Genomic DNA, 23,854 nt, shown 5'->3' with positions numbered 1-23,854 from the left:
ATTTTAACAAAAAGACATATTTATGTCTCTTCTTTGAAAAACAACATTCCAAATGGAAGAACATTATAAAGACTTTAAAAGATTTTTTTTCTGTTGCAAACTTCATTGCAAAAAGAAAGAAAGAAATGAAGAAATTTGCAAATAAATGGCATCCATTATTCCCAGTATGCAAACCTGACCTGTGTATGGAGCAACCGCTTTTGTAAAATCTTGATCTGTTTCCCCTTTTGAAAAATATCTTTGTATTAGCTATGTATTGAGTAATTAGTTAACATATGTGTAGGTGCACTGATGTAACATTAGGGTGGGAACATATATACTCATGCCAATAATGGTTGTCACCCCCCTCCCCACCTCCAACCCCCACACACCCCACGCCCCCACCCCACACACCCTCTCCAATAAACAAAATTGAAGGGGGTGACAACCATTATTTGCATGAGTATATTATAGGGCGGATATATGACGCAACATACAACACAATAAGTCGGATGTGGCGCAATATACAATGCACATTGGATGTGACACAAGACACAGCATGATGTGTCACATGTGGCACTATATACAACATATGTTAGATAAGACCTATATACAATATATGTCAGATAAGACACTATGTACAACACGATAGGTCGGACGTAACTCTATATACAACATGGTATGTCGGGTGTTGCACTATATACAACATGGTATGTCGGGTGTTGCACTATATACAACATGGTATGTTGGATGTGGCGCTATATACAACATGGTATGTTGGATGTGGCGCTATATACAACATGGTATGTCGGGTGTTGCACTATATACAACATGGTATGTTGGATGTGGCGCTATATACAAGATGGTTTGTTAGATGTGCACTATATAAAACATAATATGTAGGGTGTGGCCCTATAAACAACATGGTATGTTGGATGTGGCGCTATATACAACATGGTATGCTAGATGTGGCACTATATAAAACATGGTATGTTGGATGTGGCGCTATATACAACATGGTATGTTAGATGTGGCGCTATATAAAACATGGTATGTTGGATGTGGCGCTATATACAACATGGTATGTTAGATGTGGCCCTATATACAACATGGTATGTTGGATGTGGCACTATATACAACATGGTATGTTAGATGTGGCGCTATATACAACATGATATGTAGGGTGTGGCCCTATATACAACATGATATGTTGGATGTGGCGCTATATACAACATGGTATGTTAGATGTGGCGCTATATACAACATAATATGTAGGATGTGGCCCTATATACAACATGGTATGTCGGGTGTTGCACTATATACAACATGGTATGTTGGATGTGGCGCTATATACAACATGGTATGTTAGATGTGGCACTATATACAAGATGGTATGTTAGATGTGGCGCTATATACAACATGGTATGTTAGATGTGGCGCTATATACAACATGATATGTAGGGTGTGGCTCTATATACAACATGGTATGTTGGATGTGGCGCTATATACAACATGGTATGTTTGATGTGGCGCTATATACAACATGGTATGTTAGATGTGGCACTATATACAACATGGTATGTTGGATGTGGCGCTATAAAGAACATGGTTTGTTAGATGTGGCGCTATATACAACATAATATGTAGGGTGTGGCCCTATATAAAACATGCTATGTTGGATGTTGCGCTATATACAACATGGTATGTTAGATGTGGCGCTATATACAACATAATATGTAGGATGTGGCCCTATATACAACATGGTATGTTAGATGTGGCGCTATATACAACATGGTATGTTGGATGTGGCGCTATATACAACATGGTATGTTGGGTGTGGCACTATATACAACATGGTATGTTGGATGTGGCGCTATATACAACATGATATGTTAGATGTGGCGCTATATACAACATGATATGTTAGATGTAGCACTATATACAACATGGTATGTTGGATGTGGCGCTATATACAACATGATATGTTAGATGGTTTGTTAGATGTGGCGCTATATACAACATGATATGTTGGGTGTGGCCCTATGTACAACATGATATGTTGGATGTGGCGCTATATACAACATGATATGTTGGATGTGGCTCTATGTACAACATGGTATGTTGGATGTGGCGCTATAGACAACATAATATGTCAGAGGCGTATGCATTATACAACATGATAGATCAGATGTGATGCAATATACAATGAGATAGAAGGGATGTGATGCAATATACAGCATGATATGTCAGATGTGGTGCTTTAAACAATATGACATGTCGGATATGACGCTATATGTAGCATGATATGTCGGATATGACGCTATATGTAGCATGATATTTCGGATGTTGCACTATGTACAACATATGTCGGATGTGACTCCATATACAATATGCCTGATATGACGCTATATACAACATTGTATGCTTGGTACTGAGCTATATACAGCATAATATGTCAGAGGTGCCGCAATATACAACGCAATATACGGATGTGGCGCTATATACAACATGGTATGTTAGATGTGGCACTATATACAACATGGTATGTTGGATGTGGCGCTATATACAACATGGTATGTTAGATGTGGCGCTATATACAACATGGTATGTTAGATGTGGCGCTATATACAACATAATATGTAGGATGTGGCCCTATATACAACATGGTATGTTAGATGTGGCGCTATATACAACATGGTATGTTGGATGTGGCGCTATATACAACATGGTATGTTGGGTGTGGCACTATATACAACATGGTATGTTGGATGTGGCGCTATATACAACATGATATGTTAGATGTGGCGCTATATACATGATATGTTAGATGTAGCACTATATACAACATGGTATGTTGGATGTGGCGCTATATACAACATGATATGTTAGATGGTTTGTTGGATGTGGCGCTATATACAACATGATATGTTGGGTGTGGCCCTATGTACAACATGATATGTTGGATGTGGCGCTATATACAACATGATATGTTGGATGTGGCGCTATATACAACATGGTATGTTGGATGTGGCGCTATAGACAACATAATATGTCAGAGGCGTATGCATTATACAACATTATAGATCAGATGTGATGCAATATACAATGAGATAGAAGGGATGTGATGCAATATACAGCATGATATGTCAGATGTGGTGCTTTAAACAATATGACATGTCGGATATGACGCTATATGTAGCATGATATGTCGGATATGACGCTATATGTAGCATGATATTTCGGATGTTGCACTATGTACAACATATGTCGGATGTGACTCCATATACAATATGCCTGATATGACGCTATATACAACATTGTATGCTTGGTACTGAGCTATATACAGCATGATATGTCAGAGGTGCCGCAATATACAATGCGATATGTTGGATGTGACGCAATATACAGCAGGAAAGATCAGCTGTGGCCCTATATACAATATGATATGTCGGATATGGTGCTATATACAACATAATAGGTCGTATGATATGCTATATACATTACGATATTTCGGATATGACACTATATACAACTTATGTTGGATGTGACCCCATATACAATATGCTATGTCTGATATGACGCTATATGCAACACTGTATGCTGCATGTTGCGCTATGTAAAACATGATATGTTGGATGTTGCCTTGCATGCAACACCCTATACAGGCTTATATTTCACTGGTCTAACTATGTTACATCCTGGTATGTTGGATATCTGAGTATGTTTCATGTATTTGTACATGTCATTATGTAAGGACCGTTTATGATTGAAGACTTGGGTTTCATGAAAAAAAATGAAAAAAAAATTTTTGTTATTCACCCAAAGAGCGAAAATGCCTCATAGTGCCTTTTTTCAAGGTCAAAACATGTCGTTGTCGCCCCATCTAAGATGTGTAAGTAAGCCTTAAAATGCCCGACAACGAGACAATGTCCCTTCTAGGATTCCATAAATAAACCATCACTCGTCATTCACCTGTATGTGACAAGTAACGCTGACTGGGTAGTGTTGTGAACATTGAAGCTGTATCAATGAAGAATGGAGTCAGAGGAGACTTTGCTACTACACGACAGAACACCCGCCATTTCAGAAATTGAATTAAGTTGTGCAGAAAAAAGCAAATTATTTCAATTTTAAGGATTATATGTTTAGGATAATACTTCTGAAACGTTTTAAATCAAAACATATCTTGAAACGTATAACCATGCCTTTTACAGAGCGGGCAAAGCGCCAGCATAGGATACAATATCGCTAACATACAGATATTTGTAAAGTCAACACACGAGTCATCTGAGGTTTTGTGCCTCCCAGGTGTTCTGTAGTACTCAGCGATATCATACAACTGTCAGGAAATATCAGTAAGTGAACGAATATTGTTTACAGCCGTTTCAGCTGTATTATTGCGGGGCACATCACAAAATTAAACAAATACAACATTGTATCAGTTGTGGGGAATAGAACCCGGACCCCAGGTGTAAACGACCTACTGCTTCCTCCATGGAGCTACTCCACTACTGCCAAGTCTATTTGTTACGGAGGGGTGGTGGGGTGGCCTAATGGTTAAAGCGTTGGCTCGTCACGCCGAAGACCCGGGTTCGAATCCCCACATGGGTATAATGTGTGAAGCCCATTTCTGGTGTCCCCCGCCGTGATGTTGCTGGAATATTGCTAAAAGCGGCGTAAAACCAAACTCAGTCAGTGTTACGGAATCAAGATTTCTGGTAATGTCTCCCGATGGAATACGATTTCTCATGCATGAATACAAAACATGTTTGATGGGTACCTATATGGCAAAATATACATTGTAAAGAGATTAAGCAAACCCTTGAATCCGTCATATCCCATTTCTCCGCGCGGACCCGGTAACCCTGAAACAATGTTATGATAGAATTAACAGTGTGTACACATTGGGATAAACATACCTTAGAATTCTGACGCATCGAGTATGAGTCAGTCTGTATTAAATGTTATTATCTGTTATTTGGAACATTCGGACATCTGCAAGATAATATTACGTTACAGCACAGGCAAACTGTAGCGAAAACAGGGTTGCGCAACAAAGAGAAAATGACCAGTCTTCATATATGCGAGCGAAGCAACCCTGTTTGCGCTACAGTTTGCCTGTGGTTACAGCAGCGATACAGACAAACTTTATGAGCACAATCTTCTATTTCATGAGTGCGACATTTCGATACAGAATCCTGTTATCCTTGTCAAGCTGGATAACAGTACAAGACAACGGTACAAGAATCTGTATCGAAACGTCGCATACACGAAATAAAAGAAGCTGTTATCCATAAAGTTTGTCCATATTGTACTTCTCAACATCTAAAATGACTCTTAAACAAGAGACAGCAGCAGCTGGCCAGATATATCCTATTTCAGCACGGTTCAACACATCAGAGTTCGACACAACCGGTTAATAGATAATAACAAGATCGACACAACGTGGTGGTGGTGGCTTAGCGGTGATATTTTTCAAGACAAGATGTAGTGCGGCCATTGCTCCAGAACCTAGTCACCTATATAAGACAAACTATTATGGATGTCTACTTGTTTTATTGCATACTGACTGACTGACTGAGTTCGGTTTTACGCCGCTTTTAGCAATATTCCAGCAACATCACGGCGGGGAACACCAGAAATGGGCTTCACACATTGTACCCATGTGGGGATTCGAACCCGGGTCTTCGGCGTGACGAGCGAACGCTTTAACCGCTAGGCTACCACACCGCCTCTTTGTATTGCATACACAACGATTTCTGTGTATACAATAAAAAGAAGTTGACATCCATAATATTTTATCTTATACTGGAATACCAACTTTTACATGCCGCTCAAGAACCTATTCACTTATGTCATAAATAAAATATGCTATCAAATGCCTTCACGTATCTCCGTCCTATAAGTTTAGGACAAAATAAATGATTTCATACTTGTTTCTATGCATGTCGTGTTCAGATTCACAGACTGTAAATCACAGACCATGTTATCCTAGAACAGTTTCGGAATCATCGTTTCGGGCAGGAAGTGGAAGGTTAATGAGGAGAGGATGGGGAATTCTAATATTACAGGAACCTGCTGATAGTTCCCATTGACAGTAGGTCAAGATACTGGACATTTACCTTGGACACCTTGAACACCAGGAAGCCCGTTGTCACCTGCAAGGTTGAGAGTCAATTGGTTATTGCTATTCACATTCGGACTAATACTGTGCGATGGTTCATTCAAGCGCGAATCCTACTGTTTATCATAACACTGGTGGCATGTCCTAAACGTTAGGCGGTAAGATGAGTGAGTGAGTTTAGTTTTACGCCGCTTTAACATTTTTCCAGAAATATCACGGCGGGGGACACCAGAAATAGGCCTCATAATTATATTGTACCCATGCGGGGAATCGAACCCGGGTCTTCGGCGTGCTGAGCGAACGCTTTAACCACTAGGCCACACCACCGGCCCTTGGTAAAGTGAAACATGGTTTCTCGTTGTGTTCAAGATTATTGTGATTATTATAACAATGTATATACGCAATCTCAGTGAATGTGTACCTGTTATTTGTTCCCGCCCAGACTAATGCCGGTCTGATAGTACCAGCCTACAGACACCCCACCCACACCCTGTATACTGACACCGACCAGCCTACAGACACCCCACCCACACCCAGTATACTGACACCGACCAGCCTACAGACACCCAACCCACACCCAGTATACTGACACCGACCAGCCTACAGACACCGACCAGCCAGTATACTGACACCGACAGCCTACAGACACCCAACCCACACCCAGTATACAGACACCGACCAGCCTACAGACACACCAACTACAGACACACCCAGTATACCGACACCGACCAGCCTACAGACACCCCGCCCACACCCAGTATACTGACACCGACCAGCCTACAGACACCCCACCCACACCCAGTATACTGACACCGACCAGCCTACGGACACCCCATCCACACCCAGTATACCGACACCGACCAGCCTACAGACATCCCCCACCCACACCCAGTATACTGACACCGACCAGCCTACAGAAACCCCACCCACACCCAGTATATACTGACACCGACCACCTACAGTCATCCCACCACACCAAGTATACTGACACCGACCAGCCTACAGACACCCAACCCACACCCAGTATACCGACACCGACCAGCCTACAGACACCCCACCCACACCCAGTATACCGACACCGACCAGCCTACAGACACTCCACCCACACCCTGTATACCAACACCGACCAGCCCAAAGACACCCAACCCACACCCAGTATACCGACACCGACCAGCCCACAGACACCCCTACCACACCCAGTATACTGACACCGACCAGCCTACAGACATCCCACCCGCATTCTGTATTCTGACACCGACCAGCCTACAGTCACCCCACTCACACCCAGTATACTGACACCGACCAGCCTACAGTCACCCCACTCACACCAAGTATACTGACACCGACCAGCCTACAGTCACCCCACTCACACCAAGTATACTGACACCGACCAGCCCACAGACACCCCACTCACACCCAGTATACTGACACCGACCAGCCCACAGACACCCCACCCACACCCAGTATACTGACACCGACCAGCCTACAGACACCCCACTCACACCCAGTATACTGACACCGACCAGCCTACAGACACCCCACCCACACCCAGTATACTGACACCGACCAGCCTACAGACACCCAACCCACACCCAGTATACTGACACCGACCAGCCTACAGACACCCCACCCACACCCAGTATACTGACACCGACCAGCCTACAGACACCCCACCCACACCCAGTATACTGACACCGACCAGCCCACAGACACCCCACCCACACCCAGTATACTGACACCGACCAGCCTACAGACACCCCACCCACACCCAGTATACTGACACCGACCAGCCTACAGACACCCCACCCACACCCAGTATACTGACACCGACCAGCCTACAGACACCCCACCCACACCCAGTATACTGACACCGACCAGCCTACAGACACCCCACCCACACCCAGTATACAGACACCGACCAGCCTACAGACACCCCACCCACACCCAGTATACTGACACCGACCAGCCCACACCCAGACGACCCCACACCACACCCTGTATACTGACACCGACCAACCTACAGACACCCACCCACACCCTGTATACACCGACCAACCCACACCCAGTATACTGACACCGACCAGCCTACAGACACTCCACCCACACCCAGTATACAGACACCAACCAGTCCTTTGTTACCCCGAGCGTCGAACAGGGTGACAGCAAGTATTATCTTTTAACACCCTTTTGGCATGACACAACCGTAGTGCGAACCCGGTAAAACGCCCTGTCAATACGAACACACAGGCGCCAGTGTTTTAGAAATGTTTCACCCAGTGACTGAGAGCGTGAGAATCAAAATTATTAGGTCATGGTGACCCAAATCTCAAGAAGAGATGATATGACATTAAATTGTGTACATCCACTCCCTCCAAAACAGTGGGTTACTTGCCTCCCTCTACACTGTAGTGGCTGTGTGCGGGTGCAGGTCCCAGACGTTAGTCACTTCGATGAAACCCACGGGAATAATGCTGACAAATCTAGCAAATATCCTCATAATAAATAGTAACTAATAAAAATCACCGATACCTTTAGCACCAGGAACACCTCTCGGTCCCTGCGGGCCTGGGGCACCTGGAAGCAATGGCCGATATATGCATGGTTGATACTCTACTGAGAACGTCATCAGACTTTACTACGAAATAACATATATACTCTTTTAATACCAGCTCTTAACAAATCTCAATGTCACGCGTGCACGGTGAACGTCAAGATAGTAAAAGATTATAAAACACCATCTCCCAATCTCAAGAAAGCCATGTCCCCACGTTTGTTTGATATTATATTGTCTCAGCTCTGGGGGCTCCTTTCACGGAGCAACCTTTACCAAGGTCAACCTCAACTTCCATTCTTCAACACTGCACTAAGGTTACCTTATTGACTTACGATCACCTTAGTGCTTTGTGAAGGAGGCCTTGTTCTCCAAACCTATATTGCTGCGGTCAGTACATGATCAAGTTTGGACTAGGCAATCCAGTGATCGATATAATTAGCGACTTTCAACGTCAATAGATACACATGGTTAGACACCTGGAAAGTCATCAGATACACGTGGCTAGACACCTGGAAAGTAATCAGATACACGTGGTTAGACACCTAGAACGTCATCAGATACACGTGGCTAGACACTTAGAACGTTATCAGATACACGTGGTTAGACACCTAGAACGTCATCAGATACACGTGGTAAGACACCTACAACGTCATCAGATAGACGTGGCTAGACACCTACAACGTCATAAGATACACGTGGCTAGACACTTAGAACGTTATCAGATACACGTGGCTAGACACCTAGAACGTCATCAGATACACGTGGCTAAACACCTACAACGTCATCAGATACACGTGGTTAGACACCAAGAACGCTATCATATACACGTGGCTAGACACCTAGAACGTCATCAGATACACGTGGCTAGACACCTAGAACGTCATCAGATACACGTGGTTAGACACCTAGAACGTCATCAGATACACGTGGCTAGACACCTAGAACGTCATCAGATACACGTGGCTAGACACCTAGAACGTCAATAGATACACGTGGCTAGACACCTAGACCGTCATCAAATACACGTGGCTAGACACCTGGAACGTCATCAGATACACGTGGCTAGACACCTTGAACGTCATCAGATACACGTGGATAGAAACATACAACGTCAATAGATACACGTTGCTAGACACCTAGAACGTCATCAGATACACGTGGCTAGACACCTAGAACGTCAATAGATACACGTGGCTAGACACCTGGAAAGTCATCAGATACACGTGGCTAGACACCTGGAACATCATCAGATACACGTGGCTAGACACCTAGAACGTCATCAGATACACGTGGATAGAAACATAGAACGTCAATAGATACACGTGGCTAGACACCTGGAACGTCATCAGATACATGTGGCTAGACACCTTGAACGTTATCAGATACACGTGGATAGAAACATAGAACGTCAATAGATACACGTAGCTAGACACCTAGAACGTCATCAGATACACGTGGCTAGACACCTAGAACGTCAATAGATACATGTGGTTTGACACCTAGAACGTCATCAGATACACGTGGTTAGACACCTAGACCGTTATCAGATACACGTGGCTAGAAACCTACCTCGCCAATAGATACACGTGGCTAGACACCTACAACGTCATCAGATACACGTAGCTAGACACCTCGAACGTCAATAGATACACGTGGCTAGACACCTACAACGTCATCAGATACACGTGGATAGACACCTAGAACGTTTTCAGAAACACGTGGTTAGACACCTGGAACGTCAATTGATATTTGTCGCATGACACCTAGAACGTCATCAGATACACATGGTTTGACACCTAGAACATTATCAGATACACGTGGCTAGAAACCTGCCTCGTCTATAGATACACGTGGCTAGACACCTAGAACGTCGTCAATAGATACATGTGGCAAGACACCTAGAACGTCATTAGATACACGTGGCTAGACACCTAGAACGTCAATAGATAGACGTGGAGAGACACCTGGAACGTCATCAGATACACGTGGCTAGACACCTGGAACGTTTTCAGAAACACGTGGTTAGACACCTAAAACGTTATCAGATACACGTGGCTAGACACCTACCTCGTCAATAGATACATGTGGCAAGACACCTAGAACGTCATCAGATACACGTGGCTAGAAACCTACAACGTCATCAGATACACGTGGCTAGACACCTAGAACGTTATCAGATACACGTGGCTAGACACCTAGAACGTCATCAGATACACGTGGTTAGACACCTAGAACGTCATCAGATACACGTGGCTAGACACCTAGAACGTCATCAGATACACGTGGCTAGACACCTAGAACGTCATCAGATACACGTGGCTAGACACCTGGAACGTTATCAGATACACGTGGTTAGGCACCTAGAGCGTCATCAGATACACGTGGCTAGACACCTAGAACGTTATCAGATACACGTGGTTAGACACCTAGAGCGTCATCAGATACACGTGGCTAGACACCTAGAACGTCATCAGATAGACGTGGCTAGACACCTAGAACGTCATCAGATACACGTGGCGAGACACCTAGAACGTCATCAGATACACGTGGTTAGACACTTAGAACGTCATCAGATCAACGTAGCTAGACACCTAGAACGTCATCAGATGCAATTGGCTAGACACCTACAACGTCAATAGATACATGTGGCTAGACACCTAGAACGTTATCAGATACACGTGGCTAGACACCTGGAACGTCATCAGATGCACGTGGTTAGACACATAGAACGTTATCAGATACACGTGGCTAGACACCTAGAACGTTATCAGATACACGTGGTTAGGGACCTAGAACGTCATCAGATACATGTGGCTAGACGGCTACAACGTCATCAGATACACGTGATTAGACACCTAGAACGTCATCAGATACAAGTGGCTAGACACCTAGAACGTTATCAGATACACGTGTTTAGGCACCTAGAACGTCATCAGATACACGTGGCTAGACACCTAGAACGTCATCAGATACACGTGGCTAGACACCTAGAGCGTCATCAGATACACGTGGCTAGACACCTAGAACGTCATCAGATACACGTGGCTAGACACCTAGAACGTCATCAGATACACGTGGCTAGACACCTAGGACGTCATCAGATACACGTTGCTAGACACCTAGAACGTTATCAGATACACGTGGCTAGACACCTAGAACGACATCAGATACACGTGGCTAGACACCTAGAACGTCATCAGATACACGTGGCTAGACACCTAGAACGTCATCAGATACACGTGGTTAGACACCGGAAAGTCATCAGATACACGTGTGTAGACACCTAGAACGTCATCAGATACACGTGGATAGACACCTAGAACGTCATCAGATACACGTGGCTAGACACCTAGACCGTCATCAGATACACGTTGCTAGACACCTAGAACGTTATCAGATACACGTGGCTTGACACCTAGAACGTCATCAGATACACGTGGCTAGACACTTAGAATTTTATCAGATACACGTGGCTAGACACCTAGAACGTCATCAGATACACGTTGCTAGACACCTAGAACGCTTCAGATACACTTGGCTAGACACCTAGAACGTCATCAGGTACACGTGGCGAGACACCTAGAACGTCATCAGATACACGTGGCTAGACACCTAGAACGTCATCAGATACACGTGGTTAGACACCTAGAAAGTCATCATATACACGTGGCTAGACACTTAGAACGTCATCATATACACGTGGCTAGACACTTAGAACGTCATCATATACACGTGGCTAGACACTTAGAACGTCATCATATACACGTGGCTAGACACCTAGAACGTCATCAGATACACGTGGCTAGACACTTAGAACGTCATCAGATACACGTAGCTAGACACTTAGAACGTCATCAGATACACGTAGCTAGACACCTAGAACGTCATCAGATACACTTGGCTAGACACTTAGAACGTCATCAGATACACGTAGCTAGACACTTAGGACGTCATCAGATACACGTGGCTAGACACTTAGAACGTCATCATATACACGTGGCTAGACACCTAGAACGTCATCAGATACACGTGGCTAAACACTTAGAACGTCATCAGATACACGTAGCTAGACACCTAGACCGTCATCAGATACACGTGGCTAGACACTTAGAACGTCATCAGATACACGTAGCTAGACACCTAGACCGTCATCAGATACACGTGGCTAGACACTTAGAACGTCAACAGATTCTGCTATTAAATAACATGCACTTAACATCAGTTCTAAACATTGTTTAATGTCAAGGTGAACGTCAAAGGTTACAAAACGCCATCTCCCAAATCACAAGGGAGCAACGGTACAAAGACAACGTTTGTTTTTTGTGGAGCGTCTCAACAGCTATGTTGTGGCGGCCGGTCAAGTTTGGACCAGCCAATCCAGTGATCGATATAATGAGCAATTGCTTATAGCAATTTCTTACTCAGAATAACCTCGATTTGACTCTGGTCTGAGTAGTTTTTGTAGAATTTGAAACTGTGAGTACACTACACTTGTTTCAGGCACTGGTAGCAGTGTACTACATGTATTTGTGCAATACGGGAGGGTCAAGGCAAAGGAGTGAGGGAATGTGTTTGTGATACGATTCCCAATAACTTCAAGAACATATTTTCGAAGTTTTAATGGGCCATTTAACCCACATAAGCACCTCTCAACCCTTATCATTTCATAAAAAACCCAAAGTTTTATCTCGCACACTGACCTTGCTCGCCAGCCAGTCCGGGGTATCCCATGTCTCCTGAAAAACACAGTGGTTACTAGAATGACAAAGTGAGTGAGTATGGTTTTACACAGCTTTTAGCAATACTGACAATACCACAGCAGGATGCACCAGAAATTGGCTCCCATGTTTGGAATCGAACCCTGTCTTCGCTTTAGCAGGGGCGTAGCCACCATTAAAAAAAAGCCCGGGCTTACACATAATTGTTGCTGAAAAGGTTGGGCAAGCCCGCAATACTATAATTATAAAATTTTGCAACCAATCGTGCTTACACGAAAAAATGGCTTGTACGTGCCTGTTTAGCCAACGTTTTATCCACTAAGCTACTCTAACGCCCCATCAAATGAATGAGTCAGGAATTACTGGACTGAATGTGTTAGTTATAGTGTCCCCACATCCTGTGACCATAGTCTGGACCAGACAAACCAACATTACTGTTTACATGACGTCATGAAGTGTTACCTATGTATATGACGAAGACGCCTATGGCGAACTGACATATGTAACGAAGTGTTTGAGGGTCCAAGGCACTTACTTCTAATCCAAATGCGTATTACGCGCGAACTATAACGAAGGTATTATAGAATCAGTGGTCACCTCGATGTCGTCATAACCGTAGTTAACTGAGTAAGTTAGTGAGTGAGTGAGTTTACTTTTTGCCACTTTTAGCAAAAATTGAATATTCCAGCATTATCACGGCGGAGGATGCCAGAAATGGGTTTCATACATTCTACCCATATGAAAAATCGAACCCGATTTTTCGGCGTAACGAGTAAACACCTTAACCACTAATCTACCCTACCGCCCCTCGTAGCTGCCTGAATTACGTAATATCCTACGGTCGTAGAGTCGATACCTGTGTGAATGCAGGATTCTTAACGTCACCGTGAACACTTCACGTCATTATAACACCTGGTAGATTAATGTATGAAATGATGATGGAGCTGAAGACCTGTACTGAAGTCATCACCAACCTTTTGGTCCAGCTATGCCTGGCGTTCCTGGATCCCCTGAAGTGATAGAAAAGATTTGTTTTGAATTTGTTACACCTTCTCGTCTGTCTGGACGACGTACCTATGTGTAGGTGTGATATATGGTGTGTGACGTATGACGTATAGAATATTACAAGGAAGCGCCAGTAATGGGGTGTGGCATAAATGAGTGAGTGAGTAATGCCGACTGAACAATATCCCAGTTATTTCACGGCATGTCAGCTTCACGCTGAAGGAAAGCACCACATGATGCCGACCCCACGGCAGAAACCCACCAGATCGGTTACGGTGCGGACAAACCAGGAATTATTATCAGGCAGAAACAGGACTCGAACCAAGAAGAACCTGTATGTCTCTGAGACCCAAGTCTGAACAGCAGATGGACGCCAATGTAACCCGTCCCCCCGTGCACCTGACATGAGGGGGTCGGGAAACGAATGCACCACCTGTAGGATTCTGACAAAACTCTACTTTCTGCATCTCTCTACCTGCGGATGTCGGGTAGGACAATCAGATGAGTATATAGCCCAGTTGGTGTGATATGTGGACCAGATGTGAGGAGTACCTACCCTTCTCTCCCTTCAGCCCAAGGCCTGATCCGCCCTCCCCTGAGATTTAACAAAACAACATAGATGCTTCAATATCGCAAATATCAGTTTGGCGATAAACACTGCGAGTCTTTCTAAATAGAACATGATATATAAATGACAACTGTATTATAAGATGTTTATGTACATGTTTATATATATGCGCTGGTAAAATATTGTATTCTGTGAGTCTTTGTAAATAGAACATATATTAATGACAACTATATTATAAGATGCTTATGTACATGTTTATATCTATGCACTGGTAAAATATTGTATTCTGTGAGTCTTTGTAAATAGAACATGATATATAAATGACAACTGTATTATAAGATGTTTATGTACATGTTTATATCTATGCACTGGTAAAATATTGTATTCTGTGAGTCTTTGTAAATAGAACATGATATATAAATGACAACTGTATTATAAGATGTTTATGTACATGTTTATATCTATGCACTGGTAAAATATTGTATTCTGTGAGTCTTTGTAAATAGAACATGATATATAAATGACAACTGTATTATAAGATGTTTATGTACATGTTTATATCTATGCACTGGTAAAATATTGTATTCTGTGAGTCTTGTAAATAGAACATGATATATAAATGACAACTGTATTATAAGATGTTTATGTACATGTTTATATCTATGCACTGGTAAAATATTGTATTCTGTGAGTCTTGTAAATAGAACATGATATATAAATGACAACTGTATTATAAGATGTTTATGTACATGTTTATATCTATGCACTGGTAAAATATTGTATTCTGTGAGTCTTTGTAAATAGAACATGATATATAAATGACAACTGTATTATAAGATGTTTATGTACATGTTTATATCTATGCACTGGTAAAATATTGTATTCTGTGAGTCTTTGTAAATAGAACATGATATATAAATGACAACTGTATTATAAGATGTTTATGTACATGTTTATATCTATGCACTGGTGAAATATTGTATTCTGTGAGTCTTTGTAAATAGAACATGATATATAAATGACAACTGTATTATAAGATGTTTATGTACATGTTTATATCTATGCACTGGTAAAATATTGTATTCTGTGAGTCTTTGTAAATAGAACATGATATATAAATGACAACTGTATTATAAGATGTTTATGTACATGTTTATATCTATGCACTGGTGAAATATTGTATTCTGTGAGTCTTTGTAAATAGAACATGATATATAAATGACAACTGTATTATAAGATGTTTATGTACATGTTTATATCTATGCACTGGTAAAATATTGTATTCTGTGAGTCTTTGTAAATAGAACATGATATATAAATGACAACTGTATTATAAGATGTTTATGTACATGTTTATATATATGCGCTGGTAAAATATTGTATTCTGTGAGTCTTTGTAAATAGAACATGATATATTAATGACAACTATATTATTAGGTGCTTATGTACATGTTTATATCTATGAAATGGTAAAATATTGTATTCTGTGAGTCTTTGTAAATAGAACATGATATATAAATGACAACTGTATTATAAGATGTTTATGTACATGTTTATATCTATGCACTGGTAAAATATTGTATTCTGTGAGTCTTTGTAAATAGAACATGATATATAAATGACAACTGTATTATAAGATGTTTATGTACATGTTTATATCTATGCACTGGTAAAATATTGTATTCTGTGAGTCTTTGTAAATAGAACATGATATATAAATGACAACTGTATTATAAGATGTTTATGTACATGTTTATATCTATGCACTGGTAAAATATTGTATTCTGTGAGTCTTTGTAAATAGAACATGATATATAAATGACAACTGTATTATAAGATGTTTATGTACATGTTTATATCTATGCACTGGTAAAATATTGTATTCTGTGAGTCTTTGTAAATAGAACATGATATATAAATGACAACTGTATTATAAGATGTTTATGTACATGTTTATATCTATGCACTGGTAAAATATTGTATTCTGTGAGTCTTTGTAAATAGAACATGATATATAAATGACAACTGTATTATAAGATGTTTATGTACATGTTTATATCTATGCACTGGTGAAATATTGTATTCTGTGAGTCTTTGTAAATAGAACATGATATATAAATGACAACTGTATTATAAGATGTTTATGTACATGTTTATATCTATGCACTGGTAAAATATTGTATTCTGTGAGTCTTTGTAAATAGAACATGATATATAAATGACAACTGTATTATAAGATGTTTATGTACATGTTTATATCTATGCACTGGTAAAATATTGTATTCTGTGAGTCTTTGTAAATAGAACATGATATATAAATGACAACTGTATTATAAGATGTTTATGTACATGTTTATATCTATGCACTGGTAAAATATTGTATTCTGTGAGTCTTTGTAAATAGAACATGATATATAAATGACAACTGTATTATAAGATGTTTATGTACATGTTTATATCTATGCGCTGGTAAAATATTGTATTCTGTGAGTCTTTGTAAATAGAACATGATATATTAATGACAACTATATTATAAGATGCTTATGTACATGTTTATATCTATGCACTGGTAAAATATTGTATTCTGTGAGTCTTTGTAAATAGAACATGATATATAAATGACAACTGTATTATAAGATGTTTATGTACATGTTTATATCTATGCACTGGTAAAATATTGTATTCTGTGAGTCTTTGTAAATAGAACATGATATATAAATGACAACTGTATTATAAGATGTTTATGTACATGTTTATATCTATGCACTGGTAAAATATTGTATTCTGTGAGTCTTTGTAAATAGAACATGATATATAAAATGACAACTGTATTATAAGATGTTTATGTACATGTTTATATCTATGCACTGGTAAAATATTGTATTCTGTGGGTCTCTTTGTAAATAGAACATGATATATAAATGACAACTGTATTATAAGATGTTTATGTACATGTTTATATCTATGCACTGGTAAAATATTGTATTCTGTGAGTCTTTGTAAATAGAACATGATATATAAATGACAACTGTATTATAAGATGTTTATGTACATGTTTTATATCTATGCACTGGTAAAATATTGTATTCTGTGAGTCTTTGTAAATAGAACATGATATATAAATGACAACTGTATTATAAGATGTTTATGTACATGTTTATATCTATGCACTGGTAAAATATTGTATTCTGTGAGTCTTTGTAAATAGAACATGATATATAAATGACAACTGTATCATAAGATGTTTATGTACATGTTTATATCTATGCACTGGTAAAATATTGTATTCTGTGAGTCTTTGTAAATAGAACATGATATATAAATGACAACTGTATTATAAGATGTTTATGTACATGTTTATATCTATGCACTGGTAAAATATTGTATTCTGTGAGTCTTTGTAAATAGAACATGATATATAAATGACAACTGTATTATAAGATGTTTATGTACATGTTTATATCTATGCACTGGTAAAATATTGTATTCTGTGAGTCTTTGTAAATAGAACATATATTAATGACAACTATATTATAAGATGTGTATGTACATGTTTATATATATGCACTGGTAAAATATTGTATTCTGTGAGTCTTTGTAAATAGAACATGATATATAAAATGACAACTGTATTATAAGATGTTTATGTACATGTTTATATCTATGCACTGGTAAAATATTGTATTCTGTGAGTCTTTGTAAATAGAACATGATATATAAATGACAACTGTATTATAAGATGTTTATGTACATGTTTATATCTATGCACTGGTAAAATATTGTATTCTGTGAGTCTTTGTAAAATAGAACATGATATATAAATGACAACTGTATTATAAGATGTTTATGTACATGTTTATATCTATGCACTGGTAAAAATATTGTATTCTGTGAGTCTTTGTAAATAGAACATGATATATAAATGACAACTGTATTATAAGATGTTTATGTACATGTTTTATATCTATGCACTGGTAAAATATTGTATTCTGTGAGTCTTTGTAAAATAGAACATGATATATAAATGACAACTGTATTATAAGATGTTTATGTACATGTTTATATCTATGCACTAGTAAAATATTGTATTCTGTGAGTCTTTGTAAATAGAACATGATATATAAATGACAACTGTATTATAAGATGTTTATGTACATGTTTATATCTATGCACTGGTAAAATATTGTATTCTGTGAGTCTTTGTAAATAGAACATGATATATAAATGACAACTGTATTATAAGATGTTTATGTACATGTTTATATCTATGCACTGGTGAAATATTGTATTCTGTGAGTCTTTGTAAATAGAACATGATATATAAATGACAACTGTATTATAAGATGTTTATGTACATGTTTATATCTATGCACTGGTAAAATATTGTATTCTGTGAGTCTTTGTAAATAGAACATGATATATAAATGACAACTGTATTATAAGATGTTTATGTACATGTTTATATCTATGCACTGGTGAAATATTGTATTCTGTGAGTCTTTGTAAATAGAACATGATATATAAATGACAACTGTATTATAAGATGTTTATGTACATGTTTATATCTATGCACTGGTAAAATATTGTATTCTGTGAGTCTTTGTAAATAGAACATGATATATAAATGACAACTGTATTATAAGATGTTTATGTACATGTTTATATATATGCGCTGGTAAAATATTGTATTCTGTGAGTCTTTGTAAATAGAACATGATATATTAATGACAACTATATTATTAGGTGCTTATGTACATGTTTATATCTATGAAATGGTAAAATATTGTATTCTGTGAGTCTTTGTAAATAGAACATGATATATAAATGACAACTGTATTATAAGATGTTTATGTACATGTTTATATCTATGCACTGGTAAAATATTGTATTCTGTGAGTCTTTTGTAAATAGAACATGATATATAAATGACAACTGTATTATAAGATGTTTATGTACATGTTTATATCTATGCACTGGTAAAATATTGTATTCTGTGAGTCTTTGTAAATAGAACATGATATATAAATGACAACTGTATTATAAGATGTTTATGTACATGTTTATATCTATGCACTGGTAAAATATTGTATTCTGTGAGTCTTTGTAAATAGAACATGATATATAAATGACAACTGTATTATAAGATGTTTATGTACATGTTTATATCTATGCACTGGTAAAATATTGTATTCTGTGAGTCTTTGTAAATAGAACATGATATATAAATGACAACTGTATTATAAGATGTTTATGTACATGTTTATATCTATGCACTAGTAAAATATTGTATTCTGTGAGTCTTTGTAAATAGAACATGATATATAAATGACAACTGTATTATAAGATGTTTATGTACATGTTTATATCTATGCACTGGTGAAAAATTGTATTATTCTGTGAGTCTTTGTAAATAGAACATGATATATAAATGACAACTGTATTATAAGATGTTTATGTACATGTTTATATCTATGCACTGGTAAAATATTGTATTCTGTGAGTCTTTGTAAATAGAACATGATATATAAATGACAACTGTATTATAAGATGTTTATGTACATGTTTATATCTATGCACTGGTAAAATATTGTATTCTGTGAGTCTTTGTAAATAGAACATGATATATAAATGACAACTGTATTATAAGATGTTTATGTACATGTTTATATCTATGCACTGGTAAAATATTGTATTCTGTGAGTCTTTGTAAATAGAACATGATATATAAATGACAACTGTATTATAAGATGTTTATGTACATGTTTATATCTATGCGCTGGTAAAATATTGTATTCTGTGTGAGTCTTTGTAAATAGAACATGATATATTAATGACAACTATATTATTAGGTGCTTATGTACATGTTTATATCTATGCACTGGTAAAATATTGTATTCTGTGAGTCTTTGTAAATAGAACATGATATATAAATGACAACTGTATTATAAGATGTTTATGTACATGTTTATATCTATGCACTGGTAAAATATTGTATTCTGTGAGTCTTTGTAAATAGAACATGATATATAAATGACAACTGTATTATAAGATGTTTATGTACATGTTTATATCTATGCACTGGTAAAATATTGTATTCTGTGAGTCTTTGTAAATAGAACATGATATATAAATGACAACTGTATTATAAGATGTTTATGTACATGTTTATATCTATGCACTGGTAAAATATTGTATTCTGTGGGTCTTTGTAAATAGAACATGATATATAAATGACAACTGTATTATAAGATGTTTATGTACATGTTTATATCTATGCACTGGTAAAATATTGTATTCTGTGAGTCTTTGTAAATAGAACATGATATATAAATGACAACTGTATTATAAGATGTTTATGTACATGTTTATATCTATGCACTGAGTAAAATATTGTATTCTGTGAGTCTTTGTAAATAGAACATGATATATAAATGACAACTGTATTATAAGATGTTTATGTACATGTTTATATCTATGCACTGGTAAAATATTGTATTCTGTGAGTCTTTGTAAATAGAACATGATATATAAATGACAACTGTATCATAAGATGTTTATGTACATGTTTATATCTATGCACTGGTAAAATATTGTATTCTGTGAGTCTTTGTAAATAGAACATGATATATAAATGACAACTGTATTATAAGATGTTTATGTACATGTTTATATCTATGCACTGGTAAAATATTGTATTCTGTGAGTCTTTGTAAATAGAACATGATATATAAATGACAACTGTATTATAAGATGTTTATGTACATGTTTATATCTATGCACTGGTAAAATATTGTATTCTGTGAGTCTTTGTAAATAGAACATATATTAATGACAACTATATTATAAGATGTTTATGTACATGTTTATATATATGCACTGGTAAAATATTGTATTCTGTGAGTCTTTGTAAATAGAACATGATATATAAATGACAACTGTATTATAAGATGTTTATGTACATGTTTATATCTATGCACTGGTAAAATATTGTATTCTGTGAGTCTTTGTAAATAGAACATGATATATAAATGACAACTGTATTATAAGATGTTTATGTACATGTTTATATCTATGCACTGGTAAAATATTGTATTCTGTGAGTCTTTGTAAATAGAACATGATATATAAATGACAACTGTATTATAAGATGTTTATGTACATGTTTATATCTATGCACTGGTAAAATATTGTATTCTGTGAGTCTTTGTAAATAGAACATGATATATAAATGACAACTGTATTATAAGATGTTTATGTACATGTTTATATCTATCTATTGCACTGAGTAAAAGATATGATATATTAATGACAACTGTATTATAAGAGTACATGTTTATATCTATGCACTGGTAAAAATTGTATTCTGTGAGTCTTGTAAATAGAAATATATATTAATGACAACTATATTATAAGATGTTTATGTACATGTTTATATCTATGCACTGGTAAAATATTGTATTCTGTGAGTCTTTGTAAATAGAACATGATATATAAATGACAACTGTATTATAAGATGTTTATGTACATGTTTATATCTATGCACTGGTAAAATATTGTATTCTGTGAGTCTTTGTAAATAGAACATATATTAATGACAACTATATTATAAGATGTTTATGTACATGTTTATATCTATGCACTGGTAAAATATTGTATTCTGTGAGTCTTTGTAAATAGAACATGCATCCTTGCCAAGCTAACATTTAATATATGCAACGGAATCTTGACATTATTGACCTAGTTATCATGTAACGTCATTCGTAATTATGATGACATTTCTGGAATATTTCAGTTCAGTAAAGTAAGGTAAGAATGTCTGTGTGGTCCACTCAGTGTAGAATCTAGTATCAACATATTGCGACAATTCAGATGTCAATAAGCTCTGATCCTGACACAAGATAGGCCTTAATCACCTATCTGGTTAGGCAGTAATTGTTTATTGTATAGGTAAACGTCGCTCCGAATCATACTGCACAGTATTAGTGTCATACACAATGTATAGGATCTCGACACAGGGTGCAGCTTGTTCAGCTTGACCTGATCAAGTGAATACTAATGCATTGCGTGACCGTGTCACAACTGGTTGGGTCCATTATTGTGAAGGGGTGCACCTTTGTCAGTTCATTGTCAACATCCGAGACAAGGTCGCCGTTTGACATCTCAGTGTCGAGAAATCGTCAGCAATGTCCTAACTTTCTTTTAAAAGGAAGCTAGAGACGGTTTAATTTTCCGATTCGGGCTTTTAGGCATTAATAACCTTCTCTGCTCCCCTTTTTAATAAAGTTAACTTGACCTGCTTCTTGTGCCTTTTGACCTCCCGAGTAGCTCAGGTCAAGCTGAACAAGCTGTAGTCGTCTAACTTCCGTGATTCACGATGCTATCCACAAAAATAATCATTCTCGGCTATTTGTCGAAAGGCTAAATTGTGATGAAAATTTGCACAAATGAAACTGTGAATACCAGGGATGACACCAGGGGTTTCCAAAAGGGTTAAGCGTGTTTTACCAGAGGCACCTGTTACTCACTCAGGTTATATTACAAAGTAAGACGGTTGCTATGTGACGCTGTCCTCTCAACACTAGGATCTAACACGCTCCTCTACATGCACGTTTTCAACAATTTGGTTCTACAGACTCCAATTTCAGACCAAACTGTTAGTGTTGGAAGTTAGTGTTGGGAGTTAGTGTTGGGAGTTAGTGTTGGGAGTTCGGACACGGTAGTAGTACCGACATTTAGTATCGGAATTTAACACTGACAGATAGTACCGGAAGTCAAGCACTGGGAGTTAGGACAAGATGGTAGTTCTGCATGTTGGTATTGAAATTTAGTACCGGAATAATATTATATCAATATTAGAACCAGTGAGAGATGGAGGTGTTAAGTGTCATGGCACTTTTAGAAACATT

The 23,854-nt window shown here is 37.9% G+C and overlaps 1 protein-coding gene across 4 annotated transcripts in view; it reads right to left on the bottom strand.

The window, feature by feature from the left end:
* LOC124285131 (collagen alpha-1(I) chain-like) overlaps positions 1 to 23,854 on the bottom strand; it is a 68,344-nt gene that overhangs the window by 30,107 nt on the left and 14,383 nt on the right. For all 4 annotated transcript variants that reach the window (XM_046721288.1, XM_046721286.1, XM_046721285.1 and 1 more), the window contains 6 exons: positions 14,937 to 14,975; positions 14,350 to 14,385; positions 13,358 to 13,393; positions 8,633 to 8,677; positions 6,102 to 6,137; positions 4,800 to 4,844 (listed from right to left, as the gene is read on the bottom strand). In XM_046721288.1, the coding sequence (XP_046577244.1) occupies positions 4,800 to 4,844; positions 6,102 to 6,137; positions 8,633 to 8,677; positions 13,358 to 13,393; positions 14,350 to 14,385; positions 14,937 to 14,975 (237 nt within the window). The remainder of the gene's footprint in view (positions 1 to 4,799; positions 4,845 to 6,101; positions 6,138 to 8,632; positions 8,678 to 13,357; positions 13,394 to 14,349; positions 14,386 to 14,936; positions 14,976 to 23,854) is intronic.

This window comes from Haliotis rubra, unplaced genomic scaffold (genome assembly GCF_003918875.1).
Source record: "Haliotis rubra isolate DU_JTF1 unplaced genomic scaffold, ASM391887v1 Scf353, whole genome shotgun sequence".
Lineage (NCBI taxonomy): Eukaryota > Metazoa > Mollusca > Gastropoda > Lepetellida > Haliotidae > Haliotis > Haliotis rubra.
The sequence above is the reverse complement of the archived record's forward strand: the minus strand, read 5'-3'. Positions and strand labels throughout refer to the sequence as shown.